The following is a 26,758-nucleotide window of genomic DNA, read 5'->3' as shown; positions in this document are numbered from 1 at the left end:
CTACTTTTATTAAGGGAAAGGATTTTTCAACCTTCAGTTGATCTTTTTACTGCTGGAGAAGAGAGAGATAAAAAGGCAAAATCAGAGCAGCAGTGGAACTCAAATGCAAAGAGAAGTGTAATATTTTTGTCCTAATACATGTTGGCACTCAGGGCGGCTAATACATAAATCATACAAGGTCATCCTGCTCAAGTGCACAATAGCTTCAGGAAAAGGAGAGGCTCCCATGGTTTATTTGGAAGCTGCTCCGCATGGCAGCCGTTCAAATGATTATTCACTGTATAATATTGCCAACAGAGTTGAAACATAACTGCAATGCCAGGACGCAACTGCATCAAGAGTTATCTCTCTATACGTGTACTCTGCCTCAGATACTAAAACACTTATGATTTATATAAACCTCTTGCGTTTTAATATGGTTTTTGATGCTGCAGCATAAAAACAAACAAACAAACACACAAACAAACAAACAAAAAACTGTTGCCCAGAGTCCAGAATCGCTGTTTACCCTGCACAGGATCCTCCAGCCTACAAGGGCATATTTAGATAGCAAGGTCAACACATTAATTGGATTTTTTTTCATCCAGAAAGGATTAGACAGCATGCCCCAGACTCTCAATTCATCCATCAGAATGAGCCCATTAACAGTTAATTTCATTCTGTCTGCCTTCAAATGGCCCATTGAGCAGCCTACTGATTTGTAAGCATGGACGCATATGAGAGGTATGTGGATACGTCAGACAAACACATAAGGTCCTCACAAAGACAAGACACTCACAAATACAGCTACAGTATGCACATATATTGCTCATTGTTGAGCACAGTCCATTTTGCTGCACTTGTCTTCCGCTGTGGCTCTGACATGTAAATGCATCAATTGTTTTTCTTTAGCTATTTGTCTCTGCTGGCCCCTTCTTCAGTTGGATCTAATGAGGGCTGACAGTGAACCTTGCTAAGGGGGTTATTAATACTTGTGTTGAGGCAGGGATTAGGACTGCTGCTGGATGGATGGTCTCCCAGCCTCAGTGTCAGAGCAGCGACCAAAAGAGTGTGTCCTCTATCCTGTGCAGACCTCTCTACCTGGCTACTAGTAAATTCAACCCGGGGACTGTCACAGTAAAACAAGGCAGATCAGTCATGGCAGGTGAGGTAGTAACTCAGGGACGGATGTGGAAGTGGAGTCCACGGCAGCCCAAGGTCACTGTGAAGCGGTTTTCAATACCCGTGAAATGCTTTAAAACACTGAAAGGGGCCCGTTAGTTATTTAGAAATGTTGTTATGAAACATCATTAAAGCGTTCAGGCACTCAGCTCCCCTTGGCGGAGATTTCTCTGTTATCTTTTACAGCAAATCCCTTTCCTGTGATGAAGGCATTTAAGGAAAAGCCTTTGGCTCTGCTTTGTAACAAGGTCCAACCAGGGTCCTATTTGGTTCCACAATTAAAGGATCTTTTATCAGTTTCAGCAGATAAAATAATAACAACAATACTACTACTGCTACTACTAGTAGTACTAATAATACCTAATACCTACATATTAGGAACCACAACATAATAAAAGAGGAATAAAAGTGACTGAACAAAAGACCCGATATGATTAATGAGCCTCTATAGTGACTATTAAAAGTAATTTTGTTGAGTGGGGCACAAATAAAGTTACATGCAAAACACATTTTTTAAAATATATTATTTTTCATGGAATAAGGGCGAAAAGCAATGATTTGTACATATATTCAACATGATTAAACATACAGAATATATTACAGTCCTAATCATCCAACTGCACCCCAAAACTGAATTGACTGATTTGACTGGCCATAATGGACAACAATGTGAAATTACTTTCATTAACAACTAATTTGAAACAGCACATATGTTTTGAAGGAAATGTAACACAGACCATTATTCAGCTTTTTTACGATCATGTTTCAGTGCTTGCAACACTTGGTTAAGGTTAGAATCTTGGTTTAATACAGATAAATTGTACATATTTTAATGGTACATAAATGTAGTGCTTCATTTACTCAGGAAACTTTTCCTCTGAACATAATCCAGCCAGTGATTTCACTTCAGCGTAACTGGGGAACATTTTATCACTGTATAAATGTAATTTCTAAGAGACAGTCTTGTAATGGTTCATAGTGATCAGAGAGAGCACTGAAGTTTACCCCCATGCATGCCCATCATTAATCAGCTGTTTGTAACGTCCACTCATGTTCAAGCAGGTGCACAGCATGATAGATATCCTGAATTTCCTCAGCTGGGGATTAGTAAAGTCTATTTTATCTTATCTTATCTTATATGACCTGACATGCCATCTCCCTCCAGCACCCGAGCCTCCTCCTTATATTTTAGGTATTCTTCATTAAAGATTTAATGTTTCAATTTTAGCAGAACATAGAACAAGTCCTTGCAATTACTTTCCGTTTCCCACCAATTATTTCAGTGGGTATTTGCCATTTGGGGTTCCGTCCTTGACAGAACAGAGTTTTCATCCTCATTATCATCCTGGATCTGATGCACGTCCATTTTCTCCATGCAAAAGACACAACCATGCAGCCAAAGTCCTCCTCTCTTAAAAATACCCCCTTCTCTAGTTTCTTTGAAGACTAGAAGACCGATCCTCTTGATTCCTGGGCTGAACATATCGTACGCCCTCAAACAAATCATTATATCTTACACTGCTAAACACACAGTGTAAACGACTTCCTCTATATAAATCAAGTAATGCTTTTAACTGAAATGGTTAAGGTGCCATTGAGCTGGAACATTTGTTGGCTCATTTCCACCTGAGAGTTGCCAAAATATTCAGTGATGCCCTACAGCAGTCTGGGATCAGGTACCAGGCGTGAACAGTGACAAAGTTTAACTGGGACCAATCAGGGCCCAGCGTCCAGGCAGTATATCGAAGTAGAATTATTGGAGCAATTTTTTTATTTTATTTTATTTTATTTTTTTTTTTGGGGGGGGGGGTAACACAATCCTGTTCAGATGGTTTCACGTTTGAATGAATAGAGGCGGGTAACCATATTGACTTTCCACAGTCATTCCACCGATTCTACATCAGCAACAATGGTTTGCAAACAGGGTGTTCATCTCGAGACAGTCATCGCTCAATGCAAGCAGCTACAACCGGCGTTTGCATTTTCAATCGATGGTCACCACTTACAATCAGCTGAACAAATGGATCGATTTTGCAACTGCATTCTGTGGAACTTTAAAGTCAATGTTGTGTTATTTCTCTCAGCGAGGGCTCAGGCTATAAACCTCCGCTTTATCCACCTTTCTTTGCCACTTCGCTTCCAAGCACCTCTCTAACGTCCTTGTGGCTGACGGAGATCCACATGTACACAATTAAGTAAATTATTACGTATAAATACAAACAAAACCTATGATTTAGTCATAACGTTGTGAAATTTAATTCCAGCAGTTTTTGTTGTGGCTGTTTCTATTACTGGCTTTTGTCTGAATGAATGGACGCCAGGCACAAAGCTGGCTTGGCCCTGCTCGGCTCGGTCGTGGTCCTGCCAGCTGGGTTTGTTGTATTCTGGGTTTTTGTCGTTCTTTGCACTGTGTTTGCCTCCTGTTTCCCCTCCACACTTTCTCCACACGCCTGCCCTTCACCTGCCCTGTTCCCAGTGTTTTCCCCAGCCAATCAGCACCTTTCCTGTTCCCCTGTTTCATTCACCTCATTCCTCCCTCCCCACTTCTCCGCCCATCTCTCCACCTGCAACTCATCCCCTCATCAGTTTTCTTTGCTTTGTAGTCCAGTTTTCAGTTCACTTTTGGGCGAGTCTTCTGCTCTGTTTGCCTGCTCCTCTGTCTCAGTTTTTGATCAACAGACAAAGTTGCTGTGATTAAAAGTGACGTTACAAAATACAATAGCTATCGTGGTTGTGGGTGAAAGAAATCACTGCTGACTGGTGGTAGGAGAAGTCCTTCATGTTACAGTCAGACAAGAGTCATAATAACTACAGCTACTTGTGGGCTTTGTCACTTGCAGGGACACTTTGAACCTGTCTCTGGGATGTTTTTGATGCATAAGGTGGCATTCGAGTCGCATTTTAATAACCTTAATTGGCTTATATAAGGAGAAGTCAAGCTTGGGACTGTTAATTAGTCTGATATGGCTGAGTTGTTCTGCTTTAGCAAATGCTAGCCATCACAATTTGGATATACACGTTAATGTTAGGTGCTAATGTGATTTCCATGGAGTCTCAGCTCATGCGTATGTTGTTACTGACGTTAGGCCACTGGAATGGTACTGATATTACCACTTTGCAGATGATTACAACACAAGATAATCTCCTCGGCCAAATTTAATGTTAACATTTTCCCCTAACGGTTCCATTTTCTTTATGCTAAGCTAACATTAGCAGGGCTGATACTGTCATAACCACAACATAATTAAATAATTTGCTTTTGGATTTGTTTTGGAACATGACACTTATTCGCTCTCTTTCTCTCTCACCCTCTACTAAATTATAACATTGTTTGCAGTTGTTGTGCATATTGTGTCTTTGCTTGTTTCGTCTTTATTGTTGAGTGGATGCAAAGCAAGTTCATACAGTTTTGGACCATTTTGCTCTCTTGACTGTTTTTTGCCAAGTGCCCTGAACTGACGTCTCCCATCACTTGTTTTTGCAGCAGTAATTGTAGGGTGACTTTTCCCCTGCATCCTCATTCTGTAAGGGGTTTGCATCTTTGTCACCTTCTTTTTCCCACTTCTGATGAGTCTGGATGCCTGCGCTTCAACATACGTCAGTTTGTGACACTTGCAAGAACGACCGATGCAGTCTCTCAGGAGCAGGCGGATGAGTCAGGAAGTGATGCTGAGAGCTTTGGGTGTTGACGTGTATTGATCCCACAAGCAGTTTAGGCCTGTGACATCATCATCTTAATTGGCGCATCAGCTGGCACACCTGCTATTCATTTGATGCTGTTCCCTGACACCAGCTCCGGATGATGGTTTTTTTTTGAGAACAGGAAGCTTGAAATGACAACTATGTATTTTTGGGGCAACCTAGAAACCAACAAGTGTGTCAAGGCTGTGGCAGCATGCATGTGAGTATGAGTGGCGCTGTGCGGCACTGACCTGTCCAAAGAGCTTATTGAGGTAGGCGATGTAGGCAGCAGCCACCGCCGAGCTGTTGCTGAGGCTCCTTTTACCGTGCCGGCGACCGTCCTCCTCACCGGAGCCCTTCCCCTGGGCCGAGGGCGACTTTGAGCTGTGAAGTGTGCATTTGTGTGCCAAGTGTTGAGAGCTGTCATCATCAAAGCCAGCCAACTATACTCCCCTCCCCCTCCCAACTTACTTAAATAAACACACTTTTGGGTGATTACTCCATCTAGCCTCCCTTGAAATAATTGCGAGAGGAATGATTGGAAATCAATGTTGATGAGAAACAGACAATGGTAATAACCAGAATTTCTTGGAGAGGCTGAGCTGAAGGGCCTTGCTTTTGAATTTCCTCGTAGCTGGCGTTCTGCCGGCTGCTGCACCCCTCCCTCCTCGTGGAGACATGCTAGGAGACAAAGAAGCCTTAATAAATTCGAAATGCACTTAACATCTCAGAATTAATAACAATACTTTTTGTTTTAATGTAGGAATAAACAACAACAACACTGAACTTTGTGGCTTGTCACAAAGATGGACCCTCCTGTTGAGGAAGTTACAGTGGATCCAGACTGCTGATAGACGTCAGCAGTAATGGGAGACAATTGTTTGAATTTTTGGTTTCACGGACTGTATTACCCAGAAACTCTGGGCAAAATGTAAAAATCTTTCCAAAGCACTCGTCACTGCATAAAAAGTACATGTGGGGATGCAGCATCTCACCAAGTGCAGGTTCAAAACTCACAACCTCACCTCTTCGTGTAGTTTTTAATTCAATTTTAATGTGACTGGTTATTTATCCATCAGTTTTAGTTAGATCCCACTGACCTGGCAGCAGAGGATGGTCTGCTTTCTGGTCCTCCCTTTGCACTTTTCAGAGACATCCTGCGTGGAAGAAAAAGATGAATGTGGAAAAGGATGAGAGCGTGGGGAAAATACAAGAAATATCCTCAAAAAACAGTGAAGTTCCAAAAAGGCTATATGTCCATTTTGAACTAAAAACATATGAAGGCTGACTTAATAACACATAAAGTTAGCATACAGTAGCAAATGTGTTAGCAAACATTTTCACATTTCCCATTAGACAACAAGCATCATTAGCATTCATCTGCTGTCGTGTTTCTAGCAACCGGTCCTGTATTCACTCTCATTTTAGCTAAGGTTTATGCTTGAAATATGTGGCTCAAAGCATTTTAGAACACAATCACCCATTCACACCGATGACACAGCCGCAGGGGCAATTTAAGGTATACGTGGAGATACGAGCAAAGTGCCGTCTGATTGGTGGACGTCCTGCTCCAGCTCCTGAGCCACAGCCACCCTCTTGTCTCAGGGATCATGTAGCCCTCTGAATACTGAAGTATTTGTCTCTATATTCCTGTGTGTGTGTCAGGGTGTGGTAGAGATTGGGTGCTTGGAGTGTGTGCATCTGTTTGTGTGTCTGTGTGTGTATAAGGGAGTCTTGCATATTGTATAGGCCTATTTGTATTCATGTCTCTTTTTATGACTGTTGGTGTACTTCTGCACCTTGACCACATGAATTTACTTTGTTTATCTGCCATTCGGTGCTGGGCAGGTCGTGTGCTGTGGGTTTATCTGAGCTTTTTCACTAAAAGCAGCTGCCTGCTGCGGTGGGAGCTGAGAGCGATGAATCAAACCCGTAAATGCGTGGGCTGTGAAACCAAAACAATTAACTTAAAGATGCTAAAACACTCCGTAGAGCTGAGGGGAACAGCAAAATCTGGTGATGATCAATATGAGTGACCCCTTTCACAAAACACATTTTTGCAGTTTGTAGAGAACACGAGACATGGACACATCTTGAGGGAGAGGGAGGACGAATCACTCCAACACATCATTGAATTTGGACATGAGGACACACACCCAAACAATAAAAACACAGCAGAAATGAATGGATCAAAGGAGCAGAGAAGAATGATGGCATGAAAAAGTGCAAAGATGTGAGTGTGACATGAAGGAAGATGGAGAGGAGAAGAATGATGAGGGAGTGACAATACCACGTGTTGGACTTGCAGAGGAGAAGATTAAGCAGATTAATGTTCTGTCATGGACCTCTGTCGTTCTGGCTATCAACGCCTGATGATGAACAGCCGCACTTGGCTCTGGTGCACTATAAACATAACGCCTCACTCCGCCATCTCACATGCCACGAAGATGGTGCGAAGACAGATACCCGAGATCTGCTCCAGCGGTTGCTACTGAGAGCCGCGTGGACCACGAGGATCGTAATGAGAAGAGACATGAAGACCAGCCAGTCCTCTAAATTACACTCGACCGTTTAATGTGCCTCCGCCAAACGAGCCGCATTCCCAACTCCCGCTGGGTTGAACAAAACGTGCCACGACTGAGGAGTGATTGCCTGTTTGTCACACGTTCACACAATCAGTGTCCATGTGATACATGCTGATTGCAACACGCTTGGAGCATGTTAAGCTGGACGGGCGGAGAAGGGAGGGATTTTCATTTTATTACATGATTACGATCGGGGAATTGCTTGAAAATGATTTTTAGTATCTGTATATCTGTATGATACTACATTTGTACTTTATGCCTACAGTACAGCAATGGTTTATTTATGGCGATACACTCTCAGCAGATGATATTTTCTGCTTTGCATTAAAGTTCAGAATGTTTACAAAATCTTCATGGACACACAAACTCTCTCTCTCTCTCACACACACGGTCATACACACAGTCTGGTTTCCATCATCTTTGGGGACATCACATAGACTCACATTCATTTCCTCGAGACTTACCCTAACCATAACTGTAACCACTACTCGGCTAAACCTAATCCCTACCCTAACCTTAACCCAAGTCTTCATCCTAAAATTGAATGATTTACATTATGGGGATGTGCATTTTGTCCCCATTAGGAAGGCAAGTCCGGACAATGTGACTGTGTAAACAGATTTATGTCCCCACAATATCCACATCCTAGGCCCACATCCTTGTTTCCATCACTTTGAGGACAATACATACATTTACATTCATTTCCTGGAGACCACAACCACAACTTGCCAAATGTTAAACCGAACCTTAACCCAAGTCTCCACCCTAAAAGTACAGGATTTACATTGTGGGGCCCAGCATTTTGGTCCCCACAATGTCATCGGACCCCAAATTGTCAGTGGGGTCCAGGTTTTGGGGCCCCATAAATGTATTAAAACAAGCCCACACACATACAGTTGTGTTTTCATCACATTACATTCTCTCACTCGAACCATGATCATCATTTGCCTAACCCTTACCTTAACCTAAACTTAACACAAGTCTTCACCCCAAAAACTTAATGTTATGTTATGGGGACTTATGGGGTTGTGAGCTGTGTCCGCATAAGGAAGGCGAGTCTCCACAATGTGAGTAATACACACACACACACACACACACACACACACACACACACACAAACAGAGTCAAATAAGATAAGATAAGATAAGATAGGATAAGATACACTTTATTAATGCCCAGCAGGGGAAATTCGGTTGTTACAAGCAGCAGGTAATGGCAGTTGGGGAAAAAAATAGCAATAGAAATAGAGAAATACAAGATACAAAATAAAAGCGGACTATATATATATATATATATATGTACAATTATACAAAGTGTAATGTCAGTGTAAAAAATATAAATCTAAAAAATATATAATGCTGCAAAGAACTGTAAGAAAAATTGCCATAAAAATATCCATCCATCGATCCATTCTCTTCTGCTTATCCGGGGCCGGGTCGCGGGGGCAGCAGTCTAAGCAGGGAGGCCCAGACTTCCCTCTCCCCAGACACTTCCTCCAGCTCTTCCGGGGGGACCCCGAGGCGTTCCCAGGCCAGCCGAGTGACATAGTCCCTCCAGCGTGTCCTGGGTCTTCCCCGGGGCCTCTTCCCGGTGGGGCATGCCCGGAACACCCTCCCAGGAAGGCGTCCAGGAGGCATCCGTTGAAGATGCCCGAGCCACCTCAGCTGGCTCCTCTCGACGTGGAGGAGCAGCGGCTCTACTCTGAGCTCCTCCCGAGTGACAGAGCTCCTCACCCTATCTCTAAGGGAGCGCCCCGCCACCCTGCGGAGGAAACTCATTTCAGCCGCTTGTATCCGAGATCTCGTTCTTTCGGTCATGACCCAAAGTTCATGACCATAGGTGAGGGTAGGAACGTAGATTGACCGGTAAATCGAGAGCTTTGCCTTTCGGCTCAGCTCCTTCTTCACCACGACGGACCGGTAGAACGACCGCATTACTGCTGCCGCCGCACCGATCCGCCTGTCAATCTCACGCTCCATCCTTCCCTCACTCGTGAACAAGACCCCAAGATACTTGAACTCCTCCACTTGAGGCAGGAGCTCTCTTCCAACCCAGAGGGGACAAGCCACCCTTTTCCGGTCGAGAACCATGGCCTCGGACTTGGAGGTGCTGATTCTCATCCCAGCCGCTTCACACTCGGCTGCAAACTGCCCCAACACATGCTGGAGGTCCTGGTTCGAAGAAGCCAACAGGACAACATCATCCGCAAAAAGCAGAGATGAGATCCTGTGGTCCCCAAACCAGATTCCCTCCGGCCCTTGGCTGCACCTAGAAATTCTATCCATAAAAATAATGAACAGAACCGGTGACAAAGGGCAGCCCTGCCGGAGTCCAACATGCACTGGGAACAAGTCTGACTTACTGCCGGCAATGCGAACCAAGCTCCTGCTCCGGTCATACAGAGACCGGACGGCCCGTAGCAAAGGGCCCCGGACTCCATACTCCCGAAGCACCTCCCACAGAATGCCACGAGGGACACGGTCGAATGCCTTCTCCAAGTCCACAAAACACATGTGGACTGGTTGGGCAAACTCCCATGAACCCTCGAGCACCCTGCGGAGGGTGTAGAGCTGGTCCAGTGTTCCACGGCCAGGACGAAAACCGCATTGTTCCTCCTGAATCCGAGGTTCGACTATCGGCTGAATTCTCCTCTCCAGTACCCTGGAATAGACTTTACCAGGGAGGCTGAGGAGTGTGATTCCCCCTGTAGTTGGAGCACACCCTCCGGTCCCCCTTTTTGAATAGAGGGACCACCACCCCGGTCTGCCAGTCCAGAAGCACTGTCCCCAACTGCCACGCGATGTTGCAAAGGCGTGTCAACCAAGACAGCCCGACAACATCCAGAGACTTGAGGTACTCAGGGCGGATCTCATCCACCCCCGGGGCCTTGCCACCGAGGAGCTTCCGAACTACCTCGGTGACCTCAGCCTGAGTGATGGATGAGCCAGCCTCTGGGTCCCCAGCCCCTGCTTCCTCTACGGAAGGCGTGGCAATGGGATTGAGGAGATCCTCAAAGTACTCTTTCCACCGCCCGACAATATCCCCAGTCGAGGTCAACAGCTCCCCACCTCCACTGTAAACAGTGTTGGCAGGGTACTGCTTCCCCCTTCTGAGGTGCCGGACGGTTTGCCAGAATATCTTTGTGGCCGACCGATAATCCTCCTCCATGGCCTCCCCGAACTTTTCCCATACCCGAGTTTTTGCTTCAACAACTGCCCGTGCCGCAGCACGCTTGGCCTGCCGGTACCTGTCAGCTGCCTCAGGAGTCCCACAAACCAACCAGGCTCGATAGGACTCCTTCTTCAGCTTGACGGCATCCCTTACTTCTGGTGTCCACCACCGGGTTCGGGGATTGCCGCCACGGCAGGCACCAGAGACCTTACGGCCACAGCTCAGAACAGCTGCGTCATCAATGGAGGTGGAGAACATGGTCCATTCGGACTCAATGTCTCCAACCTCCCTCGGGATTTGGTCAAAGCTCTCCCGGAGGTGCGAGTTGAAAACTCCTCTGACAGAGGGTGCCGCCAGACGTTCCCAACAGACCCTCACTACCCGTTTGGGCCTGCCAAGTCTGTCCAGCTTTCTCCTCTGCCAGCGGATCCAGCTCAACACCAGGTGGTGATCAGTTGACAGCTCAGCCCCTCTCTTCACCCGAGTGTCCAAGACATACGGCCGAAGGTCAGATGACACGACCACAAAGTCGATCATTGACCTTCGGCCTAGAGTGTCCTGGTGCCATGTGCACTGATGGACACTCTTATGCTTGAACATGGTGTTCGTTATGGACAAACTGTGACTAGCACAGAAGTCCAATAACAGAACACCGCTCGGGTTCAGATCGGGGAGGCCGTTCCTCCCAATCACTCCCCTCCAGGTTACACTGTCGCTGCCCACGTGAGCGTTGAAGTCCCCCAGTAGAACGACAGAGTCCCCAGTCGGAGCACTTTCCAGCACCCCTCCCACAGACTCCAAGAAGGGTGGGTACTCTACACTGTTGTTCGGCCCGTAGGCCGAAACAACAGTGAGGCACCTGTCCCCAACCCGAAGTCGTAGGGCAGCAACCCTCTCATTCACCGGGGAAAACTCCAACACATGGCGGCTAAGGTGGGGAGCTATAAGCAAGCCCACACCGGCCCGCCGCCTCTCACCGCGGGCAACTCCAGAGTAGAAGAGAGTCCAGCCTCTCTCAAGGAGTTGGGTTCCAGAACCCAGGCTGTGCGTGGAGGTGAGCCCGACTATCTCTAGCCGGTACCGCTCAACCTCCCGCACTAGCTCGGGCTCCTTCCCCCCCAGCGAGGTGACATTCCATGTCCCCATTGCCAGATTCTGAGTCCAGGGATTGGGCCGCCAGGGCCCCCGCCCACGACTGCTACCCAATTCCCACCGCATCGGCCCCTTCTGATCCCTCCTGCGGGTGATGGGCCTACTGGAGGGCGGGCCCACGTCGCTCCTTCGGGCTTTGCCCGGCCGGGCCCCGTGAGCAAAGGCCCGGCCACCAGGCGCTCGCCTGCGAGCCCCAACCCCAGGCCTGGCTCCAGGGTGGGGCCCCGGTAACGCCAATCCGGGCGACGTAATGGTCCTTGATTTATTTGTTTTCATAGGGGCTATGGAACCGCTCTTCGTCTGACCCATCACCTAGGACCTGTTTGCCTTGGGAGACCCTACCAGGGGCAATAAGCCCCAGACAACATAGCTCCTAGGATCATCTGAGTACTCAAACCCCTCCACCACAATAAGGTGGCGGTTCAAGAATATATATAAGAAAATATACTGCCAAGAATTCTGCTGAATTTCACAGACTATATGCAGATTGCACATGGAATGGATAAAGTGACTACAGCATTAATGATATTGCACAGAAATAAATATGTATATGTTATAGTAGAAACTATTATCTATTGATATGTACAGTGCTCAATGAGAGTGGAAAAGAGCAGTGTTTCAAGGTATTCCAGGTATGATAGATCATACATCACTGCAAAAAACAGTCAGCGTGTGGAAAACAGTGCAAAGGTAAGCAACGCTGGAGTTGAACACTTTGACAGCTGTTGGAATGAAGGACCTGCGGTTCACGTTCCCATCACTTTTGGGGACATTACTTAGTCTAACCCTAACCTTAACTTTAACTTTAACCTGAAACTAACTCTAACCTTACTGTAACCTTAACCAAAGTCTTCACCCTAAAATTTAATGAATTATGTTATGGGGACATTTTGTCCCCATAAGGAAGGTGAGTCCCCACAATGTGACTGCATAAACAGATATAAGTCCCCACAACATGAGTAATACATGTCCACACACAGACCTGTTTCTTACACTCCCCCGAACATTCACATTGCACATACAAGAGGAAGCAAGATATCTGGATTTTCTAAAGTGTTGGTCTCACATTGTTTGCCTGAAGAATTGCTTTCATCTTCAGTGAGCACAAACTCCCATCAGGGTAAACAAACACACCCACACGCACACACATGCACCTTTCACTACACAAGCCACTGAGCAGCGCTGCTTGTGTGTCTGCAGCTCTCCTCCCTAAGTGGCCAATTGCTGTCAATCACCGAGCCGACACAAGCAATTTTAGATCCTAATCACGCTAATTGAAGTAATGAAATGGAGGGCCAGGTGGACTGGGCTAAAACAAACACAGCTAACACAGCTGATGATGAAGAGCGTGCTGTACCGGAGAGCTGCAATGTAGTGGTAGGACCTGAATGGGCCTGGCTGGAGCATTAGGGGTTAAGCACTGAATGGATATTCTAAATATATTTCACAAGAGCCACTGGAGTGACGGACACTGAGATTCTTTGTATGTGCCATTCAAACAAGACCCACATTCAATGCTAACGGACACAAAACAGACAGAAAATAGAAAGCACTCAGAGACGCCATTATGCTACCAAGGCTGCACGATCCTTTAAATCTGTTATTTTCAGAAGATAAAATGTTTTCTGAGTCTGGATCTTCACAACACACACACGATAGACGTCATGATGTTTGGATGAGACCAAAATCCTGTTTTGAAGCATTAGGGCTTTGTTCAAGGATGAATTGTGCAAAATTTCAAGTGGGTCGCACTCATCAACACTGTTGACCTGTCATACTGATCAAGTTTCCATAGCGTCATATATAGTTTAAATATTTGCACATTTTCCTGCATCACTCAGAGTTTATATGTGGAAGTTTGGTTGCAACGGCACTTTTTAATAGGGTGATACTACAAAAAATAAATTCTAGTGTCAACAAAATGCTTTCTTTTTTCATTTCTTTCCAAAATGACACATATAAGTATTTTCTGATCTGACAAAACTGTCATCAGGACTACAGTCTACAACTGTGCTCCTGTGCTGTTCTGCCACCTTTGCGGTTGAGATTTGCTACGGTTTGGCAATAATTATCACAGCCACCAGAAGTCCTCGTCAGGAAAACAGGAACATTATTATTATCATTATTACTGACATTTTGAAGACAGCTGCAACTAGCTACAAAAGCTGTTTTCCTTGTAAGAACAAATGCATGGCCGGAGGATATTCGTAGGAGGAGAATAAAAAAGCATTATAGATCATTAAAGAGTGTCCACCGTATACCAAGATGGCGGCGGGTTAAGACACAGCAGCTCGTAGCCGCCTGCTGCCAAGGAGATGGAGGAGGCACTGTAAACACAAAAGGGGCAAGAGAGACGGCTTGCGTGCTAGGCTACAAGCTAACCCTCATAGACCGGCTCTCCCCAGTCTCTTCCTCACTAACGCCCGGTCTCTCGCCAACAAAATCGACGAGGTCCGTCTAAGGATAGTCTCTCGCCGGATGGACAGCTGTGTTGCCGTTGTCACAGAGACCTGACTGGACGACAACATCCCAGACGCAGCAGTGGAGATAGCGGATCGCTCTCTGTTCGGACAGACGGACAGGTCTGCAGCTCCAGGTAAGAGCAGAGGCGTAGGCTTTGCGCTGTATGTACACAATGCCTGGTGTAGAGCCACACACACCGTCAGCACATTCTGCTCTCCTGATTTGGAATACCTGGCGGTGAATTGCCGACCGTTCAAGATGGTTAGAGAACTCTCGGCCATTGTTATTGTGGCCGCTTACATCCCACCGTGGGCTAATGCTAAATTAGCATTAGAGGAGCTGTACTGCCTAATCTGTGGGCAGATCAACGACAACCCGGAGGCGGCTGTGATTGTGGCGGGGGACTTTAATCACGTTGAACTGAAGGCGGTGTTTCCCAAATTTCTAAAGTACATAAACTTTCCTACCATGGACATTTTTGGTTTACTGCAACATCCCTGTTGCTTACAAGGCTGCAGCAGCTCCACACCTGGGCATGTCAGACCACATCTCAGTGGAACTTATTCCTGCCTACAAGCCTTTGGCCTGCAGAACAAAGCCAACCACAAGGACAGTACAGATATGGACTGAGGAGGCCTCCTCTGCACTTCAGGACTGCTTTGAGTATACAGACTGGACTGTGTTCAGTGAAGAGGCAGACCTGGAGGAGTATACATCATCTGTCGTGAAGTTTGTGGACGACACTACAGTAGTGGGTCTCATCTCAGATAACAACAAGACCCACTACGGAGAGGAGATACGCCAGCTCACCCAGTGGTGTTCAGCCAACCACCTGGTGCTGAAACTGAAATGGGCTGGACTCTCCTCTCGGTTGCTCGTAAACTTTTACAGGGCCACAATTGAAAGTATTCACAGTGTGGTATGGCAGCTGCACAGCACAGGAGAGGAAACAACTGGCACGGGTGGTTAAAACTGCAAAGGGCATCGTGGGCTGCCCCCCTTCCTGAGGAGAGCAAGATCCATCGCCACGGACCCCAGCCGTCTGGGCCACAAACTGTTTGTACCGCTTCTATCAGGAAAGCGGTACAGGAACATCCGCACCACCATCAACAGACTGAGGAACAGCTTCTTCCCCAGGGCTGTCAGAGCTATTACCCCCCAGCAGCCCCCCACTGGAGTGAGAGACTGTGAGGACTACGAGCCACTGCACACTGTCCATGCTCAATGACAATAAAGGCAATGTTGAATCTTTGAATATAATGACCTATAATCTGTAATGCAATAGCAGTTGCACTGTTTTTACATTGACAGACTTGCGATGAACAGTTGAAAGACAAAATCGATCAAAATCGATGCAGGAGAACCAGAGAGAGTCATTTTTATTCCATGCGTTCATCTTTCCTGTCAATATCTGGTGCCTACTTTGCCCACAATGCAATTTGGGTGTGTAGTCCACTTACAATAATAGCAATTCTAGTAGTGGCTAATGTCGCCTAAGGCAGCTAGCCTGAAGCATAAATGAGTAGCAGGCTGCAGAGGTTTGGTACACTCTATTTCTATTACTATTGTAACTCCACTCAGCCCCAACTGCCGCTGACTCAAGTGACATCCCTTATTTTCACATATGCAGTTGTACTCTCCGAGACCTGTAAACAGAGTTTGATGTGTAAAATTGGTGGATTCCCATCAAAACCTTTTTCTGTTTTTCCGTATATCTTTTCGCAGAAAATTGTCAAAATGGAAAAACTAATTCCTTGGCACATGGCCTAAATTTACACTGAAAGTCACTGAAATCTGTTGAATGGCTTTTTGAGACATTCTTCCAATTAACAGACAAGCAAAATGAAAAAATAAATGAACCTCCCTGTCAGCCATAAAAAACCAACGACAACATGCAAAGCCACAGACAGAAACACACACACAGCTCCACCCGGCCTGGCTGCGAGTTCAGGTAATGCTTCACCCATCTTTGCACTCCCCCTCTGTTTTCTCTTTGTTTTCGTATTATCTTTCCACTCGCCTTCTGTCCAGTCAGAAGACAATCAATCCCAGAGGGCCAAACCAGCCTGTGTCTGATCCATAAACAACCGATAGTAATGCAGTCTGGTCTGGCACTCCATCTTATCTTCACCTATCTTAACACCTCTCCACCACTTCCTCCACCTCACACACACACACACACACCCCTCCTCCACCACCACCACCCCCCCAGCACTGATTTCATGTCACGGCTCTGAAATGAGACTGTCGCCTTCGGTATTGGTGCAGATAGGAGGGAACAGAGGGCGAGAATGAGATATTTTTCTCATTCACAGACATCTTTTCCTGTCTCTTCATTTGGGAAAATCTCCTTATTACTGCCTTGTATAAATCTTGTCTAATTACAGCCTCTTCCTCCTTGCCTAGCCTGATAATCTCACATCGGAGCTGGATAGATAAGTCTGTTGATGTGACTGTAGCGAGCAACAGGGGCACAAATATTGAACCAAAACACACAGAAACAGTGGGCTGGCCATCTGTCGGCTTGTACAGCAAAACATAGTGAGTTCCAGATAATAAAATATTATCAAGAAGAGACGAGACGTCTGTCAGTCTCGAGAGTGAGTGGCTATCTCAATGATCTGCACGAGGCCCGCCTACTACAACTGAAGCATAGCTGATTCCAGTTGTTTTGAATTCTTGAACACTGCAGACATGTCACTACAAATCATCACAGCAGCAAAATACACTTTTACACAAGCTTACCTTCTTCAGACACCAAAAGAAAGGAAAGAAATAGAAGATTTGATTCTATGTTTGTGCTATTTCATCTGCTTCTCCTCCTTGTTTGTGTTGGCTGATGATGATGCTGCCAATGATGAGTATCTCTATTGTATGAAGCCTTAGCTAACCTGAGGATTATATAATGAAGGGTGATTATCCAGCTAAATATGTCAGGATTAGAGATGTAGCTGTCTGCCTCTGTCCTCAAGAACAAAAAGGGCAATGATATTATCTTACTGCAGATATGTTGTGGAGGCAAATGAGCCATTCTATGAGTCCGGATGAATTTATATTTCATTTCAGTCTATTTTGGTTCGGCTTTAGATTCAAGATGCATAATCATTATACCTTTTTAACCCTGACTGACACAATCTGCGGGTCTATCATTATCATTACATTTCAAATTCTAGGCTATATTATTACAATACGTTTAAAAAAATGTGAGCAACTAAATGTCCATAAAAACAAAAAACACTTTAATTTGATGAGCAGGGGAAAAATATGGAGTGAAAGTTGAATAATATGACTTATGTGGGGAAAATGTACAAACAAGAGTTTTGCTGATGCTTTTGTGCTGTATGTTATTTCACTAAAATTCAACTTGCATCATTTTTTATTTAGTTGCTTCCCCTGTCATCGTTAATGATTGATAAAAAAAAAAAATTGGGGATGGGGGCCTGAACTGTTTTCAGCCTCTGGAGGGGGGCATGCCAGAAAAAGTACAGTCATACTGTAGGTGAGTCAGTTCCTAGACTTTCTGTTGCTGGAGGAATGCCAAGTGAGGACACGGCTAACAAACAGAGGGAAGATCTCAAAAATAAAGTCGATATAATATATTTTTTAAAAAAAGGTGTGAGCCTGTGCACCTAACAGACTTTTCCACTAAGTTAGGAAAGATCTCATGTAGAGTTTGGTGGATGCAGAAGTAACCTAGAAAACCTAATGTACTGCTGCAGCTTTTAAGCCATGGCGTCTTTGGAGGTTCATTGGACCATCAGGCCAAAGTCCTCATGTCATGTAATTGAAGAGTCAGAGCAAGCCGATGACGAATATATACAGTACTGTATATGAGGCAGTAAGCGTTAAAAAAGGGCCCACAGAAGGGTGGGAATTTAAAGTTCAAGAAGTTAATTAACTAACAGCTGAAGTTAAGCCTGAAGTGACAAACACACATCCTGATGCGTGGGATGTGAAATGTCGCCAGTATAATGACAGCGGATTCACTCTTTTAGGTTTAAGCTAAAGTTGCTTGGTAAAGCTGGCAAGTAGGTGTGTGTGTGTGTGTACTGTACATAAACACATAACACTTTGTTCTGTCCATCCTTTCATCACAGAGCGTTTATGTCCCTGATTGACTGCTGATTGTTCGTTAAGTCAGGCAAAGCACGTAGAGGGATTTCATGTCCCAAGGGCCATTTTCTATTCAGCGCCACATTGTTCATTGACTGACAACTTGTCCCTAACATGCACGTATCTTCAGTGCGTGCACGTTAGGGGCGTGGTGTAACTGTCCATACAAACTCTGCTGTTTTTCTCCTTGGCATTTTGCTTTGCTCTGCAGTGGTCAGCGTCTGAACTTTGTCTCACTTCACTGGACACAACCCGCTGCATGACCTACGACTCTTGCAAATGTCACACCTCGCTTTCCGATGCGCAAAAATGCAAAATCTGTGAAATCTTCTCTGCCTTGTCATTTCGGAGAAAAGTTATGCTGTGACTTCACAGATGCACGAGTCATGGCGTCTACTGAAGCAGGTAGACGATAGTCCAGTAAGTAGAGCAAAAAACTTTCTTGTGCTCATGAGAAAACGAAAACTGCAGGTAAGGCATAATCTAATTTTTATGCTTTCTCCCACTGCTTCTGTTTCTCTCACTTTGTCTTCCTCCCTCTTTTTGCCTCCCTCCTTGCCCAGCGAGGCAGGGCTGCGGTGGGAATCTGTTGAGGAACCTATTCCCCTGTGCGATCAGACCCTCGCCACGCTCAAATATGCTTAGTGCATCCATCCAAAGCCCTTATTTAGCGCTTTGCTTTTTTCGAAGAAGTGGAAACTTATTTCACCCTTTACCTTCACAGAAAAAGACAACCGAGTGCAATAATGTTGTCGAATTTCATGCACCAGTCAGCTCCCAATGGAGTGCAGACCTCTGAATTGTTTACTTAAGTGGAAATCAACTTTTGTATTTGGCTTGGCCTGGATTGGCTGCAGGCAGTGGTGCAGTTTTGAGCATCATGTAGCCAAATCTTGGAAATGCTGATTATAAGGTCACCTGCTCAGCAAATGCATCAATATAAGGGGCAGTTTTTTCAACTCTGACACAGAGAAATTATATTAATTTAATACTGCTTTGCTTTTGATGGAAGCGCACCTGTACAAAGTGTAGGACTTTGACACTTAAGGCTGAAGTCCTTGGCGTACTTAGCTTTAAGCCGCAAACACACCATGATTATACTTACCTGTAAATAAAGCTAACATAAACTAAACATAAAAATGTAATCACGCTTTAGTCTGTACAAGCAGTTATTATAGAGAAAGTGTTGATTCTGACATGAAAATATCCTCAATATTGGATGACCCTGATTATAAGACGTCAAGGTCAAACATGAAGTACTTCCATTAAAGCGGAAGGTAAATCCCACATTTTGTGTAGCTTGTCTATGACTCACATAAGCACCAGTTCTCCTGTCAGGCTCTTGGAGGCAGTCACATAGATTTTCTCAGACAGACACTGTCTTCTTTGTCTTTTTGAGCTCCTCATCATCTGTGACACCGGCAGTTCTTTGCAGCCGGGCAGAGGATTCGGTCCACGGTGTGTTTCTGCAGCTGACGTTGGGAGATGCTTTCAACTCAGCTTCACTCCTCATGAATTTATTTCCTCCATGGCAGTAAAACACGTTGCACGAGCCGTGAGAAGCTCCTGCAGGCTCAACCCGGGCTAACGAGACACTTTTGGGGCTGACTAACTCTAACAGACACACCACAAACTGACTTGAGGACACTCAGCCTGGCAACTGTAGAGCCACAGCCAAGCCAAAATGCAGCCGTTTGTGCAGGACGACACTCTGTATTCAACAAGATGCCCTCAAAAGTAAGATGACCCCACTTTTTACACACAGAACTTTCAGAAAAAAATCTCAACTTATTTGGAATAATATGGTGTTTTAACAACGTTGTCTGAGCAATGTGTTCACCACATTTGTGTCTGATTAGAAGCCAATTAATCTATGACCTGTGCCCATACCACGCTCACATTGAATATTTTGGTTAATTTTTCCTGGTTATGAATTCAGTTTCCACAGTTTTTAACGATATTTGAGCCCCGTGCATGTTTCAGAGAAGAAAATAAAAGGAAACTCATTAAAAATAATTGGGCTCTGTGCTTAGGAACACATGCATGTGCTGTTTGTATGTGAGCAAGAGTCAGAAGATGAGGGTCTGTTGGAGGGGTCTCATGGTTAGTGATGTGTTCACTTATTGGTGACTGATAATGTCATATCAGGGACTAATTGCACTGTTGCCTCATTAAGCATGGCATGGCGTCCTGCCACGGGGCACTGGCTGCACACCTCGCTACAACCACTGCTATTTCAATACGCCCCCGTTTCCCTCCATCACATCCCACTCCGCCGCGCATTCTCCTGCCATGTGCTGCATTTACGGCCCCTTTTATGGTGCGACTGTGGGGGCCATTTTTCTCCTAATTCTGAAATGACTTAGGGATCTGCAGGTTGAGTTCGTGGATTTCATTTCCTGCTGTGGAAATTGCTCTGACATCCTCGTACAATCCACCTCTTTATTCATCAGACCTGTCAGTTCCTCCCTGTTTGTATGGCATTTTTATTTCATGTCTCTTCCTGCTCTTATCTCTCTATCTTATCTCTTTTTTTTGCATATTCTCTCCATCTGTTTGTCTATTTTCTGCTCTTCTCTCTTTTATTTCATCTCTTTCTCTCTCTGTCTTATTCTCTGCAGTAACCTTCAGACTCCTAATCTGGAGCAGTTGGCCCGTCTCTCCCCTTCCCTCTCCATCCATTCACCCCACCATTTCGCACATGCCCACTGCCCTGCCTCTAGGCCACACTTCCCTCCACCCCTCTCCGCTCCGTCTCCACCTCTCCCCCTCTTTTATTTATGGGAATATGCTGATGGGGCAAACCCAGGTAAAGATAGAACATTCAGAGATACACAGGGTTGAGAAGCAGAAATTGAAATAGAAAACGAGGTGAGAAAGCGAAAGAGCGAAAGTGCACACACAATTAATCAAGGAGCTGTCGTTTATCCTAAAAAGCAAAGCCATTCATCAAAAGGAGCAGAGGAAAAATAAAGGAAAGGCGGGTAGAGGAGGGAGAAAAAATGTATCACAGTATGCATGCAGGATATAATTAGGTCAAGTGGCACATAATGTTGCTGTGCTTTGCTTCAGAGCAGGCTGGCTGGCGATCAGCGTCAGCGGGTGAGTGATTCAACCTAAAACAAGAAATAAGACAACCTCAAACCTCAGGAGTAAGCTGACTCGCTACGCTTCAAATCCAATTGCTTGTTTCTAGCCAAACCACGGAGTAAGTTGCTATGCGCAAACATGGAAGTGAGATCAAAACAACATCGCCTAAATGTTAAAGGCACGGGTGCATTTTCTCCAGGAGCACACACGAATGGAAACATGGCAAGAGGGAGAAGTATGAAATAAGCAAAGAATTTTACCCGAGGGAATATCGTGCTGTCAGTCTGTCATTTGATTTGATCGGGGTCATTCTTTGTTTTGGCTGGGCCTGTCACAAAACGTTAGAAAAATGAAAACTTGTTCAGTGACATTGTGTATGAATTTAGATTAAAAAAAAAAACCCAAAACACACACATCTGTTCTTTTCGTGTGCGCCCCTGCTTGTCAGACTTAAGGACGAGTCACAATAGGGTTAATGAGATCTGTCTGTGTTAGAACAGCCCTCGAGAGAGAGAGAGAGAGAGAGAGAGAGGAGAGGAAGACTGATAAAATGAGGGAGAGGTGAAAGTGGAAAGTGATGCCGGTGGTAGATGATAGCAGCGCTGGGAGGAGTTGTGCGAGAAAGACAGAGGGAGACGCCTCTTGTGTGAGGCCAGAAGCCATGCGGGGCTGAAGTTGGGGACACGGCGCGTGGTGAGAAGAATAATGCACCTTGACAGAACAGCACTCTCTGCCAACACGACCAATGATTCCCCCCGAAGCAGAGTGATGTGGAGCGCGAGCAGCACCTGTGACACCAACTGCCACCCCGGGGGAACATCAACAACTAGCCACCTGTTAAAAAATGCACTCGCCAACATCACACTGCCTAATAAATAAATGCAGTTTCCTGTGATTGACGTCACTTTGAGAGTGCGATGACCGCCTCTTAACGATCTTAATGTCATTCGAACAATTAGTCAGATACTCAAGGAAAAGTAGCGAGGAATGCTCCCGTGGCTGCTGCTCGTCTAGATGCATATGTTTTACTTAAAGGGACTATATGTAACTTTGGAAAATAGGACACACATTCTTCCTCCCGTAAATGACATCACAATCATCATCATGATAATCTTAATTTACTACATTCAGGACTTTTGTTGCGACAATCTTACTTGTTCTGGTCTTAGCATTAGCTTATGATGTGGCTAATGTTATCTTCAGTGCATGGACATTTAGGGAATGTCCAACTCCACTTTTGCTAGTTAAATAGTCAATATGAACATGAATTAAACCAATCAGAGTGTCACCTCCAATTCCCTTTAAAAGAAAGGTGTGCTTGCTATTGCTATTTAAATGTTGGAGAAGTGAATGGTTTTCTGCTAAGGATCTGCTCATGTGCAAAGTGCGAGTGTGTGAGCAGATCATCTACGGGAGCAGCAGGACTTAAGACATAAGGATCTTACTAGCCGTATAATGCGCCCTTTAAATAGCAGGAAAATACTGTGCCATTGACTTAAAACCAGGTTTTTGTTGGCCGGTGGCGCAATCACTTCCTGCTGTCTCAAGATAGCAATGCACCAACAATACTCCTGACTACACCTTATATTAAGACCAACTACGGATGCAAGTGCATTTGCTACGTGGTGCTGGGCATGAAAATGACAGCTACAACAGCCAGGAACTAGCAACGACACTTGGGCTGCCCAGTGTGCCACTTGCAGCGGGTGTAAGATAAGGTCTCATATCTCTTGTCTACCTGTGCTACGGTGACGCTGTAGTTTAGCCTGTCACAGATAAATATTTCATTGGTTTTATCACAGGACGCAAACACTGACTGCCATTGCTAGGAGACATGCTGAGTGGGGCTCGTCATACTGTGTTTTCCATCAATACAAGATGTTTTTCGCCTTTTTCAACAAGCACACATGGCGTTGCTCATATATTGTTTGTGTTTTAAGTTTGTCCTTTTACGATATTGAAAATTCGGGAAGACCCGTCTTATAAGTTTGTATTCAAGTAGAAGCTAGTTAGCCTGGCTTGTTAGTGTTAGCACTGATTCCCACACTACCAATTGGGGCAGCCTAGCTTGTCCGTGTTAGCACTGATTCTTACACTATTCGTCCATGTCATTTCAACAACTTATAACACCTGATGAACTTAGTCTTAAGTTCAGGTCCATGTTTCTTTCCAAATGTATCGCAAATTTTAACAAAACTTCCAGAAAGCCTGCAAAAAACAAACAAACAAAAAAAAAACAAGCTAATTTACATGTTTCCATTCACTACTGTTGCATCAGAATTTGGTTGAGATAAACAGTTGGTGGCATTGATTTTCCTGTCAGCAGAAATTAAAACATTGCAGAGGAAGAAAGGGCAGCAAGGTGATGTAATTTAAAGAGTGCCAGGTTAATTTCAATCTGTGGAAAACATGGTGGAAATATGGTATTTATGTTTGAGACAGCTCTGGCTCTGCTGTGTTCGGATGGTGTCTGGCTAGCATTAGCTATCTTTCTTTCCTTTCCTGTTGTGGTGATGGCAAGAGACACATTTTTTTGTTTTTGATAAATATAATTTGGACCAAACAAGCACACAAGCCAAAACAAACATGCTCATGCTGCAGGCTATATACTGATTTCTTGTCCAGAATGAATTTTCATTTCAGCTGGACTTTTAGCATACGGGCTCCTGCAGCACACATTCTGCACTGCTTTATGTGAGAGAAATAACTCAGGGATTCAAGATATGTCTGCACATAACTTTCAAGGACAAGTGTAGGATAGGACCAGCAGTTCCTTTGATCTTTATCGGGAGATTTATGCAATTTCCCATCTTGTCCAGTGCCAAATGTTGAAAAATTCATCATGCAGTAGTGCTACAGTATGTAAATAGAGGTTTACTTAATCTCAGAGCTAATGGCTGGCTGAGAGGCTGGGAGGCTGTAGTTGTACACTTAATGGAAAACCTGCGCTGCTTTGTGCTGTGGTAATGGGAGGAGATTATCTTGCCATGCAGAAGGACGGGATGAATGCTCCTCCACAAATTGGTGTTCCCTTCTCCCTCTTTCCCACCAATCTCTCTCACTCTCTCATTCTGGATGTTTATTATTTATATTATGCTCATGAGCGCTGTGAATGCTTTAATCATGCTGACATGGAGGCTGAGGGATGTATGGCCCCTGGATGGATCTTTGTTCTGGTCACAGAGTTTATTTTTCGTTTACACTTTCTGTTATCTGCTGCCGAAGTGGGTTTTATGATTTTTTCTTGCAAATAATGCAGGCTTACTAAATAATATTTATCTGTCTCCATCAGTCTCGCTTTATCATCAGACTTCACTCTTCTGGTTTGAATCTCACATCCTTTTCTGTCTCTGGATGCTGCTGACTATTATTTACTCTTGTCAGCTCATGGGCAATGCCACTGTGTTAAATATCCATCTGACAGGCTACCTAATGTTTACCCCTGAGAAAGATCAATACCACAGCACCATTGTCCAGACTTCATTCTTCAAGCGCAATTGATTGCGTTTCTTCCTCAGAACTGTCCTGGACACGGTAAACCAGACAAATCCATGTGGTTTGGTGTCACTGTGGATGGAAAACGGTGTCAATTAAACCTGCGCCTGTGGAATGTACTTATTACTTCACTCACCATGTTGTCAATGTGCGGTTATGATGTTATCTCCTTTCCTTTCATAACACTGTGTGTGTGTGTGTGTGTGTGTGTCAGTCATTTGAAGTCACTTCTGAGTCACTAGTGAGTGTCTTTCCAACCTCACTGAGAAATAAATCGCTAAGGGGTTTTGGATGGAGGAAGGCGGAGACTGTACCAGCTAGAATTCATGTGTAAATGGGAATCACTCTGTGTTTGCACACTGGGCTCTCCGTTTGCATCGGTTTTCCCATGTGCTGTGCTTAATTTTACAGACCGTTTTTGCTCAACTGCCCATGTTCAGTAAGTAATTAAAAAGGGTAGGTTTGACCAAATAACCAAAAAACAAACAAAAAAAATACACAGTTGTACTGTACTGTATGCATTTTTTGGTGTAATCTAGGATTGTTTCTTTGGTAGAAAGCAGTTCCAATGAAAACTGTTTAAAGCGAGGTCTGTGTGTTATCCAGTAATCCAGACACTGTTTCTGGGTAGACCATGGCCACTGTAGACACAGGGCCGTAGAAATACACCAAAAGTCACAATTATTTGGATTTTTCATATTTTTTTATTGAGGTAGCTGTTATTTAATTTTTTTTTCTCAAGAAAACTTCTCTACGAAATATATAAATCTACTACCAGCCTGTGGCTAAAATAAGTCTCAGAACTTTGCCTCTATTTTCCAAATTGTTTTTTTCCCAGTTTATTTCCTAACAAAAAGGTCCAAATTCTGTTTGAAAGCCTCCACCGCACTGCCGAGTCTAAAAGTACTTGCGTCTAAACAATACCCACCTTATCTGCAGAATGTAAACTCCTCCAACCCTGACAGGCTACCACTAAAGGTGACTGAGAATTTTATGTTATTTTTATTTCAGCAAACGCACAAGAAATCTGAAATTCTGTTCAGGTCACCCATGACCTAAACTTGTTGAGACTGCAGTAAGAGCCCTCTTGGTGTACCACAGAGTGTTCCTTGGGTGGCCAGCCACATGGAGAGCGTGTGAGAGTTTCGACGGTCAGCAGGTCAGCTGTGAGAGCTCTGCAGCTGTCTGATAGCTGCTGCTGCTGCTGTGGGCGGAGTAAACTCTCACCTATCCACATTTGTTGTTTACCAAAGGGATGAGCAGCTCTGCAGAAACCAACACCACAAGGACCATGAGAGGGCTCATCTTCTGCCAAAAACAGAGGTACTAGTGCTTCAGCAGCACTTCTGCATTCATTTCCAGCCACTTAAAGCATGTAGCCCATGTCTAAAGCACCTATTTATAGTTTAGAGTTCGGCATCGGTAGACTGAGCATTCATTTATCTCATTCAACTCATTTAGCCCTCATGTTCTTTTTGCAAATTAATGAATATACAGTGTAATGGTCTGTTAGCACAATATTGATGAGGTGACTCTGTTAGTAATGAGATGCTCAAAGTAAATCAAAGTGTTTACAACTGGATGAGCACATGCATCCACATGTATTTACCTCGAATCTTCCTCCAGATGACCATTATATTCAATTGACCAGGGTTGTTGTTGTTCATCTGCTGCTTCTCAGCCGTGGAAAATTACATAGTAATCAGTCAGTGCTCTGATGGTTTTTTCAACCAGGAACACGTCATTGAAATGTGCTCCAATCGCAGCAGCTCTCCTCTTGTACTTGACAAAGGGGAAGTGCCTTTTAGCTCACTTTCTCCATGAGTCTTTTCATTTATTATGTCCAT

General features: G+C 44.7%; 1 protein-coding gene across 1 annotated transcript in view; it reads right to left on the bottom strand.

The window, feature by feature from the left end:
- cabp4 (calcium binding protein 4) overlaps positions 1-17,058 on the bottom strand; it is a 28,965-nt gene extending 11,907 nt beyond the window's left edge. Inside the window, exons 1-4 of the mRNA XM_041933165.1 lie at positions 16,959-17,058; positions 5,943-5,999; positions 5,422-5,523; positions 5,094-5,226 (exon numbers count right to left, since the gene is read on the bottom strand). Coding sequence (XP_041789099.1) covers positions 5,094-5,226; positions 5,422-5,523; positions 5,943-5,998 — 291 coding nt within the window. The 5' untranslated portion in view covers position 5,999; positions 16,959-17,058. The remainder of the gene's footprint in view (positions 1-5,093; positions 5,227-5,421; positions 5,524-5,942; positions 6,000-16,958) is intronic.
- Positions 17,059-26,758: the final 9,700 nt, after the last annotated feature.

This window comes from Chelmon rostratus, chromosome 3 (assembly GCF_017976325.1).
Source record: "Chelmon rostratus isolate fCheRos1 chromosome 3, fCheRos1.pri, whole genome shotgun sequence".
NCBI classification, from domain to species: Eukaryota; Metazoa; Chordata; class Actinopteri; order Chaetodontiformes; family Chaetodontidae; genus Chelmon; species Chelmon rostratus.
The sequence above is the reverse complement of the archived record's forward strand: the minus strand, read 5'-3'. Positions and strand labels throughout refer to the sequence as shown.